At 33.0% G+C, this 19,536-nt stretch overlaps 1 protein-coding gene across 1 annotated transcript in view; it reads left to right on the forward strand.

The window, feature by feature from the left end:
* Positions 1 to 19,536, forward strand: part of LRRC40 (leucine rich repeat containing 40) — a 44,493-nt gene that overhangs the window by 8,184 nt on the left and 16,773 nt on the right. Inside the window, exons 2-9 of the mRNA XM_026497835.4 lie at positions 5,263 to 5,444; positions 6,518 to 6,591; positions 9,143 to 9,272; positions 12,383 to 12,506; positions 15,825 to 15,967; positions 17,436 to 17,608; positions 18,940 to 19,027; positions 19,145 to 19,190. Of these exons, the coding sequence (XP_026353620.1) occupies positions 5,263 to 5,444; positions 6,518 to 6,591; positions 9,143 to 9,272; positions 12,383 to 12,506; positions 15,825 to 15,967; positions 17,436 to 17,608; positions 18,940 to 19,027; positions 19,145 to 19,190 (960 nt within the window). The remainder of the gene's footprint in view (positions 1 to 5,262; positions 5,445 to 6,517; positions 6,592 to 9,142; positions 9,273 to 12,382; positions 12,507 to 15,824; positions 15,968 to 17,435; positions 17,609 to 18,939; positions 19,028 to 19,144; positions 19,191 to 19,536) is intronic.

Genomic DNA, 19,536 nt, shown 5'->3' on the forward strand with positions numbered 1-19,536 from the left:
GCTCCAGGTCATTACCAACACTTTGTATTGTCAGTCTTTTTGACGTTAGCCATTCTTGTGCTTGTGTTGTAGTACCTCCTTATGGTTTTATTTACATTGCCTTAATGACTCATGATGTTGAGCATCCTTTTCAACTGTTCATTGGCCATTTGTATATCTTCCGCCAAGTGTTCAGATTTTTTGGTCCATTTTTAAATTGGGCTATTTGTATTTAAGTTGTAAGACCTTTTGTATTTTGGGGATAGAAGTACTTACTGGATTTCTGTCTCTGTTGATATCTAATATAATTTCCCGGTCTGAGGATTAATGATTTCTTTAGAAAAACATATGGTTTCAATTTTGAAGAAGTCCAATTAATTACTTTTCTTTTGGGATTTGTACTTTTTCTGTATTAAGAAATGTTATGCATCCAGGGGTTGTGAAGATTTTCGCCTCTGCTTTCTTTTAGAATTTTTATAGTTTTGTCTTCCATATTCAAGTTTATGATTATTTTAAGTTAATTTTAGAGTGTATCATAAGGTAAAGAATGAGGTTCATTTTTTTTAACCATATGAATTTACAGTTCCAATGCCATTTGTTGAAAAGACTATTTCTTATTAAATTGGCACTTCTGTTGAAAATCAATTGACAATGTATTATTGCATGGAATTTTCCTGAACTCATCTTTTCTATTGATTTGTATATCCTTATACTAATACACTGTCTTGACAAGTTTTGTGGTAAGACTATTTAAATTAAGTACTGTTAAGTTCTGCTTTTTTCTACTGTTTCAAAAATTATTTAATTTAGTTCTTTTGAGTTTTGATAATACATTCTAGAATCATCTTGTTAATTTCTATAGAAACACCGTCTGAGATTTTGATTAGGATTGTGCTGAATCTGTAAGTCACCTTGGGGAGAAGTGACAACCTAATTAGTTTGTAATGTGGTATATTTATCTGCTTATCTAGACCTTCTCCAAATTTTCACAGCAATATTTTTTATTTTCATACCACAGATTTTGCATATATTTGTTAAGCTTAGCCCTGAGTATTTCATAGTTTTAGATGCTGTGTCTTATAAATCTTTAAGCATTTAAAAAAATATTTTCATTTATTGATTGCTAATACACAGAAGCATGGTTGATTTTTTTTATATTAACCTTGAATTCTGTGGAATCTCTAAACCCATTCCATATAATTTTTTTTTTATAGATTCCTTAGGATTTTCTACATAGATGATCATGTTTTCTACTAATAGAGACTGTTTTACTTTTTCCTTTCCAATCTGAATGCCATTTTTTAATTTAAATTTAAATTTAATTTTTAATTTTAATTTCCCTTATCTTACTGCATTGGTCAGGACCCAGAGCAAAATTCTGAAATAGTGATAATGGGCATCCTTGTCTTAAGAAAGCACTGAGAGAAAACACTTAGTCTTTATCATTATATATGATGTTAGCTATATGCTTTTCATAGAAACCCTCTATTAGGTCGAAGGAATTCCCTTCAGTACTTAGTTTTTTGAGAGCTTTTATCTTGTTTATTTTTGTCAGTTTTTTTTTTTTTTTTCATTTCTTGAGAACCATTGGTGTCTTTTTTTCTGTTAATACGATAGATTGCACTGATTGATCTTCACATGTTAAAACAGCCTTGCATTCTTTATGTAATTCTCACCTGGTTGTGATGTATTTTTTATATGTAGGTAATAAATTTCTTAAGGAATTTTGGGCCTCTAATCATTAGGGAGCTTGGTTTGTAGTTTTTTTTTCTTTCTTTCTTTCTTTCTTTTTTTCTTTTAATGTCTTTGTCTGGTTTGGTATCAGGGTAATGCTGGCTTTATAAAATGAGTTGGGGATTGTTCTTTCCTCCATTTTCTGAAAGAGACTATGTAGAATTAGTATCATTTCTACTCCAAATGTCTGGTAGAATTCACCAATGAAGCCATCTGGGCCTGGAGTTTTCTTTGTTTTAAGTGTGTTTTCAATATTTAAATGGGAATATTTAAAATAGCAAATTCAATTTCCTTAATAGATGCAAGGCTACTCCGGTTTTATATTGCTGTTGTGGTTTTTTCCCCTTTTCAAGGCATTTGTTCATTTTATTTAAGCTGTTGAATTTATAGATGTAAAGTTGTTTATAATATTCCCTTATCCTTTTAACATCTATAGGATCTAAGGTGATACTCCGGTTTTCAAAGAACGAGGTATTGGTTTCATTGTTTTTTATCTATTCCGTTTCATTGATTTCTGCTCTTTATTTCTTTGCTTCTGTTTACTTGGGTTTAATTTGTTCTTTTTCTACTTTATGATTGTAGCTTAGATCATTATAAAATGAGATTATGTATGAAGCAAGACTAGACATGAGTTGATAATTGTTATAGGTGGGTGATGGATACATGGAGTGTTACTTCATTATACTATTCTTTAAATTTATGTATATATTTGACATTTTATATAATACTTTAAATATTACATAAAGCAAATGAGGAGCACTTGGGTGGCTCAGTTGGTTACGTGTCCAAAACTTGATCTCAGCTCAGGTCTTGATCTCAGGGTTGTAAGTTCAAGCCCTGTGTTGGCCTCCATGCTGGTGTGGAGCTAAATAAATAAATAAACAAACAAACCTGACTACGTAGTAATTTTTGTCACATTTAAATGCCTGTTGACATTTATTTTTACCTGATAGTATCTGTTTCATGCATTGGTAAGCTATTTTAGGATGGCTCTATAGAATTCCTCAATAATTAGGACTTTTTATGACTTTTAGTGGTTCTTTGTATTTGTGGGTAGAGGAAGAAAAGTGACATAGATCTTGATGCTATAAGCTCTTGGGATACCTCACAAACAGTAATGGGGAAAAGAACAAGCAGTATGTCAGGGTTTATGGAAAAGCAAATTGATACATGTTCAGTAACAATATAGTATCAACAGTTATCCATCCCTTGATAGTTCCCAGAAGGACAATTTTGCTAACAAAAAAATCTGAAATAATGGATAAAATTGTAACATTCATTTAGTGTACTTGATGTGTAACAGATATTTTATGTTGTGTATAAACTTCTTGTGCTCCCCGCCTTTGTCCCCACCAAAATTTGTTACTACATTGCTTTTTTAATTATAATTATCTTAATGTACCTATATATAGGTGTCAGAGAAAAATAGATACACAAATGCTCTATATATTTTCTTTGGAGTACAGTTGTACGTATCACCTAGTTTCTTCTGTACCTTTTTGTGTGTGTTTTGTATTGTTTTGTTTTGCCTTGTCTTTTTGTTCTGGAAATATTTGTTGGTGACTGAACCTGGATAGCACATCGGTAACTTAAAAAAAAAATTTCTCAAGAGTAACATTGATATTTAGTCAAATACATGAGCATCCCCGTTTCTGTGGACTCTTCTGGTGTCAATAAATTCACATGCTAATCTGAGTTGATCTGTGTTTCATATTCTCCATACCTATATGCCAAAATAATATAATAATAATAATAATAATAATAATAATATAATAATAATAATAGCAGCAGCAGTAGTAATAGTAATAGTAATGGTACATTTTATGGTGCTTTTGCTCTCGAAAAAGTTAGGGAGAATGAATTCTTTTTATTTTTCTTTGCTTTAAAGATAAACCTCTATCCACAAACTTAAACATGAATGGACTTATATTCTATAATATTCATATTAGCTGGATTCATTGGTAGAAGTATAAAGAAGAGACTACCTAACCAGAGAGAAGGGGCAGGAGAGGGATCATTCTAATATGAATATAGGTACCCCATTTTTTTTGAAGGAGTGTAAATCTCATGGATTGCAGGAGCTTTGCTTTGCTTCTATAAAACCATTGTATCAGATTAGTAGTCCTGAATTACACTTCAGTGTCCTGAACTTGAAACTTTGACCACACCTTTCTATTTAGTCTCATTCTGCAATCTTAGTCAATGACTGCAGTATATAACCAATTGTTAATTGTTGCCTTGATTAATAACCACTCAAAGTTCTAAATCATACTTCTATGTAGTCCTACTTCTAAGAAGGAATGAAGTATTTTTTTTTTTTTTTTTTAGATTTTATGTATTTGAGAGAAAGCCCAAGTGGGGGCAGGGGCTGAGGGTAGAGGGTGAGGGAGAAGCAGGCTCTGCACTGGGCAGGGAGCCCAATGTGGAGCTCCATCCCTGGACTCTGGGATCATGACCTGAGCCGAAGGCAGACACTTAACCGACTGAGCCACCCAGATGCCCTGGAATGAAGGACTCTAAAATAGTTTTGCTACAATGCTATAGCAAGTTAATAACCTTCTGGACTTTCAGATTTTATAGTGGAACCTGGACTCTCCCTGTTCAACTTATATGGTCTTATTTGCTATGTTTAAGAAGTTAGTGTATTTGCTGTAGTAGAATTCACACAATGTTGTGTGCTGGAGCAAGAAATAAAATTTTATGTTAGGTAAAATAGCAGCTACCAGAATTAGTTACACCTTCCAAATGAGAGTCAAGACAATATAGCTATGCAGGTGTTTGAATCCCATTTCTGCTACCTACTAGCTGTATAGCCCTGGGTAAATTATACATTCTGTGCCCCATTTTTCTTGTCTATAAAATGAGAATAGTAATAGCACCTACCTCACAGAATTATTATGAGGTTTAAATGAGTGTGTTAGAAAATTGCCTGGTATTTATAAATGTTAGCTATTATTATTACTAGTGCTTTATCAGACAGTATATGCTCCTATTATAAAACTTATGACATCACCTTATAAATGTTGATTTTCATGCTTTTATTGTATTAGCATAATGGTAAAGTCCCTTCTTTATTGTCTTACGTATCTACTAGTGTCCTGTGCAGGGTATGTGTATAGTAGATATAGTTGAATGAAAATAAAAGTAAGGGACACCTGGGTGGCTCAGATGGTTAAACGTCTGCCTTCGGCTCAGGTCATGATCTCAGGGTCCTGGGATCAAGTCCCGCATCATGCTTCTTGCTCAGTGGGGAGCCTGCTTCTCCTTCTTCCTCTGTCTGCCCCTCCCTTCGCTTGTGCTCTTTCTCTCTCAGACAAATAAATATATAAAATCTTTAAAAAAAAGATAAAAGTAAGATTTAATATATAAAATACATATTCTGTTTTTGAATAAAGTAAACTTTAGTTATAATTCATTGCTCTTTGAATTTTTAAAAAGTTTTTAATGTTTCAAAAAATGTTTTTCGGTAGATAAACTGGTTATTATAAAAGTATGTCACTTAGTATCTCACTTCTTGTTTTCTTTTTGGTGTGGTGTTGATGGAAATAGTACCTCAGTGTGTCTGGAGAATAAATGTGGATATTCCTGAGGAAGCTAATCAGAATCTTTCATTTGGTGCTACTGAGCGATGGTGGGACCAGACGGATTTGACCAAACTGATCATATCCAACAATAAACTTCAGTCACTTACAGATGACCTACGACTCCTGCCTGCGCTCACTGTTCTTGATGTAAGTTGACTGATGTAAATATGGGTCATTAGATAAAGAGACTCTAAAGGTAAATTTAGGCTTTGATAAGCAGAAAACACATGTTTAATTGGTAGAATGCAAGGAAGAATGAATTATTGATAGGCATAGATGATGGTTAAGAGTGAACTTACAAAACCTCAGGCTTCCAATTCTGGCTGCGTCACTTGATAGCGGTGTGACCTTGGGAAAGGTACTTCATTGTACCTCAGTTTCCACATCTATAAACCAGGACTGACACTACTACCTATTTTTAAAAATTGTTCTTAGAATTTAATGCAAACAGAATTTGTATTTAACAAGTGGTTGTGGTTGCTCATTTCTTTTTTTATTGCTGTTGTTTTTCTCTTCATTATTCTAGACATTAAAGCAGTACATGAAATTAATTTTTTTTTAAACTTCAGTATTGACTTAAATTATTGAACTTAACTTTTTGTGTGTTTATTCAAGGACTATTTTTTAGTCTCGTTGCGATGTCATATTGTAAAGCATGAGTAGTTTATTTCACAATCTATGGAGTTCTGATGTACTATACTTAGGAACATCAGAGATCTTCCAATTCATGTCTGAAAGTGTTGAATCTGGCCAAATTTCTAGAGAAGTTTTTTTCCTCACTTGCAAGATGAATGGATTGGCTTAGACATTCTCTAAGGTTCCTTGTATCTTGAAAATAATATGAGAACATAATAGAGGTCCCCCTCCTCTTTCTCGTTTTTTCTTTTTTTGTATATGTTGTCATAAATCATACCATCAAGTGCTATTAGTTTCTAACCCTCTTATCTCTCATTTGAGATTGAAATTCCACTCAATGAGGTAAAGTTTTTTTTTTAATTGTATTATTTAAAATTGATGACTTATCACTTCATTATTTTTGAACAGGAGCTTGGTCAACTTCAGATTCCTTTTCTAATTCTATACATAGAGCAAATTAACAATACTCCAACTATACTATTGAATTAGAATAACAGAATTATTGTGGAAAAATTTTGTATAATGGCAAACTCATATGGTTAAATATAAGACTAAGATATTGACTGTTTCTTAATAACTTTTAGATACATGATAATCAGCTGACATCCCTTCCTTCTGCTATAAGAGAGTTAGAAAATCTTCAGAAACTTAATGTCAGGTAAAATTTAAGCTTATTTGATTTCAATATTGCTAATATAAGGGTGTAAATCTAATCTTTAAAATTTTTTTCTAGTAACAGAGTAAGAATTTTAAATTTTCTCAGATTATTTTTGTTTTAGAATTGCTTACATGTTTTTCTGATTTTCCAAATGTAAGGCCAGTTGATTTTTTAAAAAGTACTTTTTGTTTTATTTATTTATTTAGTTTTTAAAAAGATTTCTTTATTTGGGAGAGAGAGTGAGAACATGAGTGAGCAGAGAGACAGAGGGAGAGGGGCAAGCAGACTCCCTGCTGAGCAGGAGCCTGAGGACCTGGGGCTCAATACCAGGACCCTGGGATAATGACCTGAGCTGAAGGCAGATGCTTAACCGACTGAGCCACCCAGGTGTCCTCTTTTTGTTTTATTTTTATGTAACAATCTTTACTGATTATTTTAGTAACCTTTTTGTTGATATCTCAGGTTTTAAGTTATTTTGATATTCTAAAAAATAGGTTAAGCAATAGGAAAAAATTTGAAATAATTCTTTCATTAATGATGGAAAATGTCATGGTTTTAGTATTAGTAGTTTTTAAACTTTTCTGAGGACTCCTGGAGTTCCGCAGATATGCTTCAGGTACTCGTTGATAGGTATGTGGGAAGCCAGGTGGCTAAGGCTCTGGCTAACTTTGTTTGCCCTTCAGTACACATCTAGACTTCTAAGAAATGATAAATACCTTATGTTATTACATATACGCAGATTAAGGGAAAGGGATTTGGGAAGATTTCATTTAGGAGATAATATAAAAAGCTTTATTAAGTCTTCAAAACATAGTTTGAAAAACTGTGGTTTATGAAATTGGTATGGTTACAGATCTATCTAACATAGCATAGTCAAGTCAGTGTTCTGCAGGTAAATTAATTGCTTTGAGGGAAAATGGTTCCTTAACACGAGAGACTGTGGACTCTGGGAAACAAACTGAGGGCTTCAGAGGGGAGGGGGGTGGGGGATTGGGCTAGGCCGGTGATGGGTATTAAGGAGGGCACATATTGCATGGAGCACTGGGTGTTATACACAAATAATGAATCATGGAACACTACATCAAAAACTTAAAAAAAAAAGGGCTATATGTAGTGATTCCTCACCAAAAAAGAAAAGAAAATGGTTCCTTAAGTTACAGTCCTTATCTATTGAAAAAATTACCACAAATCAGCAAAACGATCTATACATAAAAGGTGCTAATTGTTTAGAGCTACATCAGAACCTCTTCCCCATACAAGTCCAAGGCTTGGATATGACCTGCAGAGGCAAGAATGGGGAGGGTTGAGAGAATATGTGAGGGAATATGGATTGGGTGTGGCTTTAGCTTTAGCTTCCGACACTTTAAAATATAATCGTTAGGTTGGAGGAAATAGATGGGAAGAGGAATGCAGGAAATATGTAGCTAGAATTACATCTCTGCCCTACTGCATCCCTGTGAAATCTACAAAGATTTCTGTTAAGTGACCAAACAATAACAGACAGTTCTTGATAGTTTTTTAGTGGTTTTTATTTATTTTAGAAGACATCTTTTAGTATTTTTGTTCCAATTAGTTTTATTTTTATATAATTTAAGGTTATTTTTACCCCATTGTATTTCTCATTTCACCCTGTTATTTGTTAAGTAGTTGTAGATGGCATGAATATAGAATAGAATTCCTAAGTGAATAGTTGAGATAATCTGGGAATAATTAAATCAGGTCATCTCTTAATTATTAGGGAATGTATTATCTTCAGTGACTTGGGACTTCTAAAACAATAAACCAAGTATCTCTACAGAAGAACTGAGCTGAAAAGTTAAGACTAAGTACAAAGAAGAGTGGAGTTGCATATTACATTCAGCTGGACATGCCAGGCCTTTAAACAGGAATAGCTATTTTTGTCTTGAGTTCTAGCTTAAAAACATAATCCTCATAGACGCTGTGACTCCGTTGTAGTGTATATGTGCCCATATCTCTGTCACAATTCTAAAATCAGATACAGGGGCGCCCGGATAGGGCTCAGTAGGTTAGGTGTCTCACTTCGGCTTAGGTGATGATCTTGGGGTCCTGGGATGGAGCCCCACTTCGGGCTCCCTGCTCAGTGGAGAGCCTGCTTTTCCTTTTCCTTCTCCCTCTTCCCCTCCCCCAACTTGTACTCGCGTAAGCACTCCTCTCTCTCTCGAATAAATAAAATCTTTAAAATAAACTAAAATTCAGGTACGGTATGAAAAATTAAGAGCCCAGTGTATCCTTTCACATTGTGTATAAAATCAAGAGTGGGTTATAAGGAAGCAATCAAAAGTTCACAAATTATTTGGTTAAAAACCTTTATTTCTTTGTTTTCTTTGAAAACTGTCAATTTGATTACTTTAGATGACTATAATCTTAATGAGTTATATACTTTTAGGATGTGAAATTTGATACATTTTAGAATTAGTAACCATATTTCATTTTTAAAAATGAGCCCATATAGTTGGTTAGCAAAAATACCTTTACAAATATTTATTATGTTATTACCAAATTACTCAGCATTTATTTTATCAATCAATAGCCATAATAAACTGCAAATACTTCCTGAAGAAATTACAAATCTAAGAAACCTGAAAGGCCTATATCTCCAGCATAATGAACTAACTGGTATACCAGAGGGATTTGAACAGCTTTTCAATTTAGAAGATTTGGTAAGTTGTGATTTTCCAATTTTTATATAATTTGGAGCTGATGAGATTTTTCTTCAGGCTGAGAAATTGGATGTATGATTGAAATCGTGAAAAACATGGACAGCTGATTATATGACTAGATTATCAGAAACTGCATTTCAGTTAGATTTCTGAATTAGTAATTGTAAATTTATTTTTCCTATTTTTTCTTATAAAATTGCCTTAGGTTTTAATTTAAGAATAGAGTGTGGGAAGGGGCGATAAGGATGACTGTTATTCAGAGGATTTTATGGCTTTGCAAAATAGTGGAAAGGTGTCTTTAGCATATACGAATTCCCATTTCTATACCCATTCCTTCTTTATTGCCCCTGTAACTCTCCTGTCCTTTGAGTGTCCAGACAGTCCCTTTAAGGCCTGCCTTTTCTTCCCTATAAAATTTTCATTCCATCTATGTCATATCCTAAATAAAGATAACCGTAAAGCAATACAGATACTATTTTAAGAATAATGAAAATAATAGGCACTTTGCTTTGTGCTTTACATATAGCAAGGTGCATAGTTTTATCCCCTAATACAGATATGGAACTACGGTTTATTTAAAAAAAAAAAAAGAAGTACCTTTTCTGAAGCCATGTAACTAATAAGTAACGAATTCAGGATTTTAACATAAGTCAGTTTGACTCCAAAGTGTATATCCATCTTTTTTTTCTCCCATTATACCCCTGAAGGAGTAAGATTCCACTGTAGAATATTTGATCTGAAAGACTAACTAGATTAGATTAGTTGTTCTAGTGTATAATCTTTACTCCACATAGTTATTTCCTCTTACATTCTTGTTGTTTTCCCTATTACATGTTTTCAAAAACTTACTTATGTCACTTTAAAGTTTATTTCTCATTAAAGGGAAAATTCTTTTACCTCTATTTTTTTCCTGTAAATACATCTTCCTTGATATTTCCCTCATCTGCTCTAGTGTTTGAAATCAACATACATAACTCTCCTCAACCATTCTTCAGTATCTGTCTTTGTCTTTCAATTTGATCAGATTGGAAATAAGGTTTGGAAAGTAAAAGGCATAGGTAGATAAAATGAATGGCTAAGGAAGGGGCCATGAGATTTTCTTAACAAAGTCTGATAGTAAAAGATAGCAATTGATATATAAAAAAGAAGAGTGTTTAGATTAGAAAGGAAGCCTAATAAATTACAGCAGTTCCCAGTTATTTCCTTTTTATGGGTTCCCGGATAGTCATTTGCATAATGAGAGGATATTTCAGTTGAGAATTGTGTTCTTAAGGACTCAGTATCAAATCATAAATATAAGCAGCAGTACATCATATTAGAATATAGGCATATTTAATAATTTAAGCTAGTAATATTTCTTAAAGTTATATAAAAACTGCTTAGCAATGGTACTAAATAAATATTTATTGAAGAAATGACAGCATAAATACTAATTTATGTATAATGTACTTATATTTTATATTTAACTTAATTATTAACCGCAATAATTAAATGTCTAAGTTTATAGTAATTTTGTTGATTTGGGTTCTTTAAAATATCTTAAGAATTTATGAATTAATATCTTTTCTGTATCAAAAACTTTTTTATCTTAGGTTTTTTATTTTGAAATAATTTTAGACTTACAAAAATGTAAAGAGAGTACAGAGAGTTGCCATATACTCTTCACCTAGCTTTCCTTAATTTGATATTTTACATACCAATGGGACATTTGAAAAACTAAGAAATTAACATTGGTACAGTATTACTAACTGCACTATAGATTTTATTAAGATTTTCCCAGCTTTTCCACTAATGTCCTTTTTTTTTGTTCCAGGATCCAATCCAGAATACTACATTGCATTTAGCGTCAGTAACTTTTGATATTACAAAATATTTATTTAGTAGTAATCTGTTCATTCTTAGTGTTTAGAGTATTGGAGTTGTAGATTGTTGTTTCCTTTTGTCGATTATGGTATGTTGTTTAGTGTTATTTATAAATATAACTGTTTTATAAAAAATAGCTGATCTAGCATTTTTACCTTTTTCTATCTTCTTTATTGATTTAGAGTTACAGAATGGAACTGTTTAGTGTTAAACTAAATGAGTCTTCAGAGAACAAGTTCCCTTAAGTCATTTTTTTTTTTTTTTATTCATTATTGCAACTGGTCCTACCTGACAGTTTGCTGATAGCTAGTGGAGTACTTACACCTAATTCAGATGTCATAAGAATTATCTGATTGTCTTTTAAATAGAGTTTCAAAAAAAAGTTCTCTCATAACTCTTTATGTTTTAAAGAAAACATACAGAAACAATGGCTTAAAGAAACAGACATTAATTAGGCAAGCTTGAATGAAGAAAAGCAGAGTGTAAACTTCTGGACTTAGTCAAAGAGAACTTGCTGAGGTCAGCAGAAGAACCAAAGGGAATATTTTTTCCTTAAAAATTAAAATGTCCATTTTCTCAGCTTTATATTTTTTCTTTCAAGATTTTTTCTCTCTTGTAAAGACATTTGTCATTTCATATTACAGTTTATACAGTTTGCTTACTTTATCCTAGGTACTAAATAAATATTAGATGGACAAATGGATTTTTTTTTTTAAAAGATTTTAATTATTTATGTGACAGAGAGACAGCCAGCGAGAGAGGGAACACAGCAGGGGGAGTGGGAGAGGAAGAAGCAGGCTCATAGCGGAGGAGCCCGATGTGGGACTCGATCCCGGTACGCCGGGATCACGCCCTGAGCCGAAGGCAGACACTTTAACGACTGCGCCACGCAGGGGCCCCGGACAAATGGATTTTTTAATTAAAAACATGTTGTATGATATAGCATGACTTAGTAATAACAGAAACCTTTATGTAAAGTATTTCTGAAGTCAGAATTCATTACGATTCCTTTCTGCTACATTACTGGGCACATAGTGCTCTTAAAGAATACTGAGGTAGTGAATGACAGACAACTTGTGAAATTGCCAGTGAATGAGGGTTACAAAACAACACCTCTGAAATAGTCTTTCTTTATGTTGCAATCTCCTCAAAATCCTGGAATCCCTTTGAGGGATCGATTATTTATTCATTTATCGATCGATTCATTCATTCATTGATTCATTCATTCATTCATTCTCTTTCTAAAGGATATTTCCAACAATCGTCTTACAACTGTTCCTGCTAGTTTTTCGTCTCTCTCCAGTCTGGTGCGACTCAATCTTTCCAGTAATCAGCTGAAGAGTTTGCCAGCAGAAATAAGTGGAATGAAAAGTAAATCTTCTCTCTTTTAAAACATATATAAATGTGAAGTTGGTGCAAATTATATTTAGGAAAATAAATTTTAACGTTGTTAGTTACAGGGAAGTAAAATAATAGATTTTATGCGGGTAAAGCAAATAGTAGCAAGTAGTCAGATTTTCTCCAGACCATTACTGTCTAGCTTAACTTCCTAAACAATTACCACCAAAAGCATATTTTGGAATATCAAAAAGAGGAAAATAAAATATGATTATGAATTATGATAAAATTATATACCTGAGATATTGATTAGGGTTTTGAGCTATGTTATCTATTCATTCATTCATTCAATATTCACTAAGAGGTTCTTCCCTTCTAATAGGTGATTCTACTTGTGGTTATGTTATAGCTGTAGCCTCCTCATGGTCCATAAGTAATGATGCCAGGAGATAGCCTAGTTTTGCCCAAATGGTCAATCATTTTTTTAAGAAAAGGTTAAAATAGTGGTTCTATTGAAGTTTACCATTGAACCATCATATTTAACATATTCTAGAACTAATATTAAGGGATAAAGAAATTGAAGGCACATTTCAGTACCTTTTAAATAATTATACTTAATTATTTTAGAAATCTTGATTTAAAGGATGAAATAATTATAGTAATTATTTTTGTTTAAAGGCAAACTATTATTATTTCCTGGTTGATAAGCATACTGTGTGTCAGCTGTACACTATTTACCTTATCTAGTCTTTTCTGCTAATCACGTATAAGCCCTCTTCACTTTTTTAAGCCTCCCTCTTGTGGAAGTTATAGAAGTGATTTTGTATAGCTCTTTACAGATCATTCTGAGATAAATTTGTAAAATTGTGCTATTTTACTTTAGATTAATAATCTTTTGTCATTTGTAATAGGAATGTATAAGTTAAATCTTCCATAAATCGAGTTGATATTTTAGGGGAGCCTTTACTTGGGATACCAGTAATTAAGACTTTGCTTATCTTTGCCATTTTTCGTAAAGGAGTTAAAAAGTAGAGCTAAACATAAAATATGTTATCTTTTTTTTTTTTTAAAGATTTTATTTATTTATTCGACAGAGATAGAGACAGCCAGCGAGAGAGGGAACACAAGCAGGGGGAGTGGGAGAGGAAGAAGCAGGCTCATGGTGGAGGAGCCCGATGTGGGGCTCGATCCCGTAACGCTGGGATCACGCCCTGAGCCGAAGGCAGATGCTTAACCGCTGTGCCACCCAGGCGCCCCATAAAATACGTTATCTTAATATATAAGAAGCTTGAATTTTTTTTTTTCATAAATTGGGTGAACTTATCTTGAGAGATGGGAAAAGAGGGAAATCAGTAGAAAAATACTTTGAATTTATAGCAGTTTTTCCAATATACTATATAATTAATGATCAGATGCTTTCTTCCTTTAGCCATGACAGTGATACTTTTGAACTATCACCAGTAGGACATTTAGTTGTTATTTCACTATTAATGACTGGGCCCCAAGAACAACATCTAACATTTGTGTGGTTCTTTGTAACTCAAATGCTTTTACATATATTGTTTTGCCATCATGAAGTTGTATTGTTAGGGGGATGTGTATTTTTTACATTTTAAAGATTCATAAACCTAGGCTTAGAAATTATGTTATATATTGTAGAGCCAAAGCTTGAATCACAACAGTTCTATAAGGGCTTGAATCCTCTTACTCTATCCCCATTGCTCTTTCCACTATACACTGCTTATATTCGCAGTCAGTGCTCTTACATGCAAACAGTTGTGAAAACTATAGTGTCTTAACTTTTAAAACAAACTTTTCTTTATAGAATTTACTGGATTTGGGGTGAATCACATTGTGATGTTTTTTATTTTATTTTATTTGATCCTTATTTTTAAATATTATATTTTTTTATTAGAAAGAGAGAGAGCACAAGCAGGGGAAAAGGGAGACGGAGCATCAGGCTCCCCGTTGAGCATGGAGCCTGATAGAGGGCTTGATCTCAGGACCCTGGGATCATGACCCAAGCCGAAGGCAGACACTTAATGGACTGAGCCACCCAGGCGCCCAATTGTGACATTTTAAAAAATGCTCTAGCCAAATAATACATAAATTATTATAGTATTTGTTGAAAGCAGTGCTATTACATTTGTTTTGAAAGAAATTATCTTCTTTAAATACTAAAAGCAACAGCCTAAGGCAATATCAACTCAGTCTTGCATTATGTTAAAATCGATAGGCTCAAAGTACAGCAAAAAAGTTGTAAAATGTATATCACCTATTCAAACTAGAGGGTTGAGAGTGAGTTGTGGAAAATATGTGGTGGCCATCATAATGGAAGAATCTGTGATATGTTTTAGGAAGAAAGCTGCTTATTGAATCCTTAAGGGAAAGAAGACCTTTACTTTTTTCCATTTTTGTTTTCTTATATGCCTTTTTAAGAAAGAAAGATCCAAGAGGTAAGAGAGATGCTGCAAGTAAGAACATCCTTCTTGAGCTATAATATGCTTTCCTGTCCGTAGTGTTAGCTAAGATGTTAGAGAAAGCATGTAATTTAAACAAAAATAGGAAAAGAAAAGAAAGCAGACAGGGAGGGAGAAATAGGCAGTATGGATAGATGGAAGAATAGGAGGACAAACATAGAAATCCAAGGCTTTTTGACAGAAAGTCAACTTTCCTAATTTAAATACATGTATCTAAGCTATTACTAGCCAGTTACTTGACATCCATTCATACAGCTAGTACGCATGCATGTCTTTAACTACCTTAAGCTTTTTCTTTTTAAAGATGTATTATTACTGGGGCACCTGGGTGGCTCAGTTGGTTGAGCGGCTGACTCTTGATTTCGGTTTAGGTCATGATCTCAGGGTTGTGAGATCAAGCCCTGTGTCAGGCTCCATGCTCACTGCAGAATCTGCTTGAGATTCTCTCTCCCTCTGTCCCTCCCCCTGCTCCTGTTCTCTCTCTCTCTAAATAAATAAAATCTTTAAAAAAATAAAGATGTATAATTACTGAGGTAAATAATATCTCATAATGTGTAGTTTGTGTGTTTTAGAATACCTTAACAGAGTACTGGAATATTTTGTTTTTTACCATTACAAAGATGACTTGGACTATTATTAAACATCATTTTTAATGTCATATCTCTTTAATTATAATTAAATATAAAAGCAATCTCAGTTTATGTTTATTTCATTCAGTGATATTCTAGGATTCTTAATTAGCAGTATACAGTGGCATGGGTTTGTAATTCTTCATGATGATATTCACGTTCTTTGAATGTATATACAATTATAGACCGATATTTTTCTCTTTATTAAAGTATTTTTGTTTTTCACCTACTACGTATTATAGGATTAAAGCATTTGGATTGTAATTCAAATCTCTTAGAAGCTGTACCTCCTGAATTGGCTAACATGGAATCACTAGAATTGCTTTATTTGCGGAGGAATAAATTACGTTTTCTACCAGAATTTCCTTCTTGTAGATTATTAAAGGTAATATTTAGATGATTATTAAACTATATATTTTCCAAAAGTTTATTATGAAAATGAAATTTTTAATCTTGCTTTACATTGGAAATATGTATTAGTTATAAATGCTATGTTTTTCCTATATTTTTCAGAATTTTAGTCTGACTAAATACGTTAATGGTATTGTTAGTAGTAGATTTTTTTTTAAGAAGCTTGTAAATTTTTTAAAAGATTTTTATTATTTGAGAGAGAGAGAACTAGCAGTGGGGAGGGGCAGAGGGAGGGAGGGAAGGAGGGGGAGAGAGAGAGAGAGAGAGAGAGAGAGAGAGAGAGAGAGAGAAGCAGACTCCCCACTGAGCAGGGAGCTCGATGCGGGGCTCAATCCCAGGACCCTGGGATCATGACCTGAACTGAAGGCAGATGCTTAACTGACTGAGTCACCCAGGTGCCCCAGCAGATTTTTTTTTTTTTTAAAGAAATAATCAACTTAAATACAGGAATTTGTCCATTTCATCTGGGGAGTAGTATATAATTGGAAAAGTAGATGATGAGGCTACATAGTAAGGTGGAGTCATACTGTAGGACACCTGGAGTACTAGGAAGGAATATGTATCTAATTCTGTAAGTTGCCACCTCTCATGTGTACCTGATCATAATTGAGTCTGTTTAAAATTAATTACTTTCTTTTGGTTTTAAGTATATAGCATTAACATTGTCTTAAATTTGCCATGCTTTGTTTTCCTTCATGTATACTTATATCTATTAGAGTTAAAAGGGCTTCTCTTAAACAGAATGGTGACAGTGATAAAAGGAACTGAAAAAGTTATTTAGTTAAAGATTAGTTATATATCTGATAATTATAGATTCTGTTAAAGGGAAATCACTATATTTTATAATCACTAATGAGGGGCACCTGGGTGGCTCAGTTGGTTAAGTATCTGACTCCTGGTTTCTGCTCAGGTCATGATCTCAGGGTTGTGAAATGGAGCTCTGTATAGGGCTCCCCGCAGAGCATGGAGTCTGCTGGAGATTCTCTCTTTCCCTTGGCCTGTGACCTCACTCGCACTCTAAAATAAATCTTTTAAAACAACTAACCACTAGTGAAAATGTTGAATAACAACAAACTGTTTATAACTTTTTATGGCTTATTTTAAAAGTTAAAATTTTTTATCAGTATAGTTCTTAGATTTGTATTTTAATTCTATAAATGTAACTACTAAATCATTTCTGTGCTTTGGTTTGTAAACCTGGAACTTTCTGAAAGATTAAATCTTTAATTATTTTTAAATTATCAGAAAATCCTTGAAAATCTTGTTTTACCCTTTTTAGCTGTAAGACAGCTTACTTGTAATTGAAAACTTAAGCACCTTAGTAATTAGAAACTTACATTTTTTTCATGTGTTTTTCAGTGATTTGAAATTTCAATTTTATTTTTATTATCTAATATAAAATTGAATACAGAAATACATACGATTCATCTTTGGTTTTGTAGGAATTACATGTAGGTGAAAACCAGATTGAAATATTAGGACCAGAACATCTTAAGCATCTGAATTCTATCCTTGTGCTAGACCTGCGGGATAATAAGTTAAAATCTGTTCCAGATGAAATTACACTACTACAGTCTTTGGAAAGGCTTGACCTAAGTAACAATGATATTAGTAGGTAAGTTTAAAGATCAAAGGAATAAGAAATCATACCGGTATTTGCTTATAATTCATAAGTTAATAAGATTTGTAAAGAACATGTAGAGATCTTTTTTTCTCAATTGACTTCACTAAATATTTATTGAACAAGTATCATTGCAGACCTACAAAGAATGGTTAGATTTGGTCCTTGGCAGCAAGCTTAAAATACTAATAGAATCAGATATATTTATAAGTTACTCTAATCCACTTAGAACATAAACTAAGAAGTCAGGGTTTTTATCTTTTGTTCACTGCTCTATCTCTAACTCCTAGATCAGTGTTTGGGTATACAGAAGGTACCTGATAAATATTTTTTAAATTTAACGAATGTAAAGCCATGGGAGAGATACAAAATGCTTTGAAGGCTTAAAGGAAATACAGGAATCAGCAATTTATTGAGAGGAATAGGGCAGATTTTGTAGAGGAAGAAACCTTTTTAGATGATCTTTAGGACTGGGACTAGGGTGAGGCAGGTTAAGTGCCTAGAGCACAGAGTTTAAGAGCATACTAACCTTCAGGGTCATGCCTCACTCTCGTGCCACCACATGATCTTTAAAGGATGACCATGATTTTCAAGTGCACAGGTAAGGTGGTGAAAATGATTGACTTGATGGGACAAAACTGCACAAAGAAAACCTTGAAAGTTCAGGAAATTATAGGGGTATATTGAGAGAACAGCAAGGAATCAAGTTGACCTGGTAAATTGGGTACAATTAGGGAGATTGTGACAATTTAGGGCTTGAAAGGTAAATTGGGGCCATATAGAATTGGTCCTTAAAATGCCTGTGAAGAGTAAGTTTTCATTCATTTAAGAGATGGGGAGCTACTGAAAGATAAAGAACAGAAGCAATTTGATTATAATCTCATTAAAAAATTAATTGGTATTGGGGCTGATCACAATATTTGTGAGCTAGGAGTGCTTTTGTCTGTGGGAAATAATATGAGATTATTAGGGAAGAATTTCATTTGCTTACTTGAAGGACAAAATCGAAACATTAGTATCCTTGAGTAATGGCTATCTTGAATCACTGATTCATTCAAATTAACTTTCTACAGTTTTTTGTAGCTCACATTTTTTTTAGCAGTCACAATATAACAATTTCAAAACTAGTCTGTTTTTTCTTTTACATGTTCAGCATTTATTTCAAAGGGAGATATTTTAGGCCTATGTTACCTGAGCTCTCTTTTTTGACACTATTCTATGATACATAGTTTGTCATATGTTGTTAGTTTTATAGTCAACCAACTATTGGTTGAATTATACTTACTCTTCATGTTTTCCCTGAAATCAGTTTAATCTTTTTGTAGTCTACCATGTTCGTTGGGAAAACTTCATTTGAAATTTCTGGCACTAGAAGGAAATCCTTTGAGAACCATACGAAGAGAAATTATAAATGTAAGCATATTTAGAATTCAGTTCTGGTTTTTAAATTTGAAATTCAGACATGCATGTTGATCTATGAAACTGCAAGGTATGTCTTGGTGAATATGTGTCTTTTCTCCACCTTCTCAGAAAGGAACCCAAGAAGTCTTAAAATATCTGCGAAGCAAGATTAAAGGTACTTTTCTATTTTTCCCTATATTTTGGAGGATAATATGAAAGGTGGTGAAGCGCTAACAGTACATAAATTTGCATGTACTTTGGGTGTAAATAATTAGAGGAAATGGTCCCTTTCAGGTGTGGTTCTAATTCTGAATCCACACAGGTCATAAATATGCTGAAGTTATAAAAACATCCTTAAATTCACAATAATAATATTTTATCCTTAATTTCTTTGATTTGTGTTACAGTGTATCAATTGGAAAATATAACAAAGATTCAATAGCATCCTAGTGCTTTAACTTTGAAAAAAAGAGCAAAACTTGACTTTTATGATATAGTATATGAATTCTATGGCCTGGGAA

Source organism: Ursus arctos, unplaced genomic scaffold (genome assembly GCF_023065955.2).
Source record: "Ursus arctos isolate Adak ecotype North America unplaced genomic scaffold, UrsArc2.0 scaffold_12, whole genome shotgun sequence".
Lineage (NCBI taxonomy): Eukaryota > Metazoa > Chordata > Mammalia > Carnivora > Ursidae > Ursus > Ursus arctos.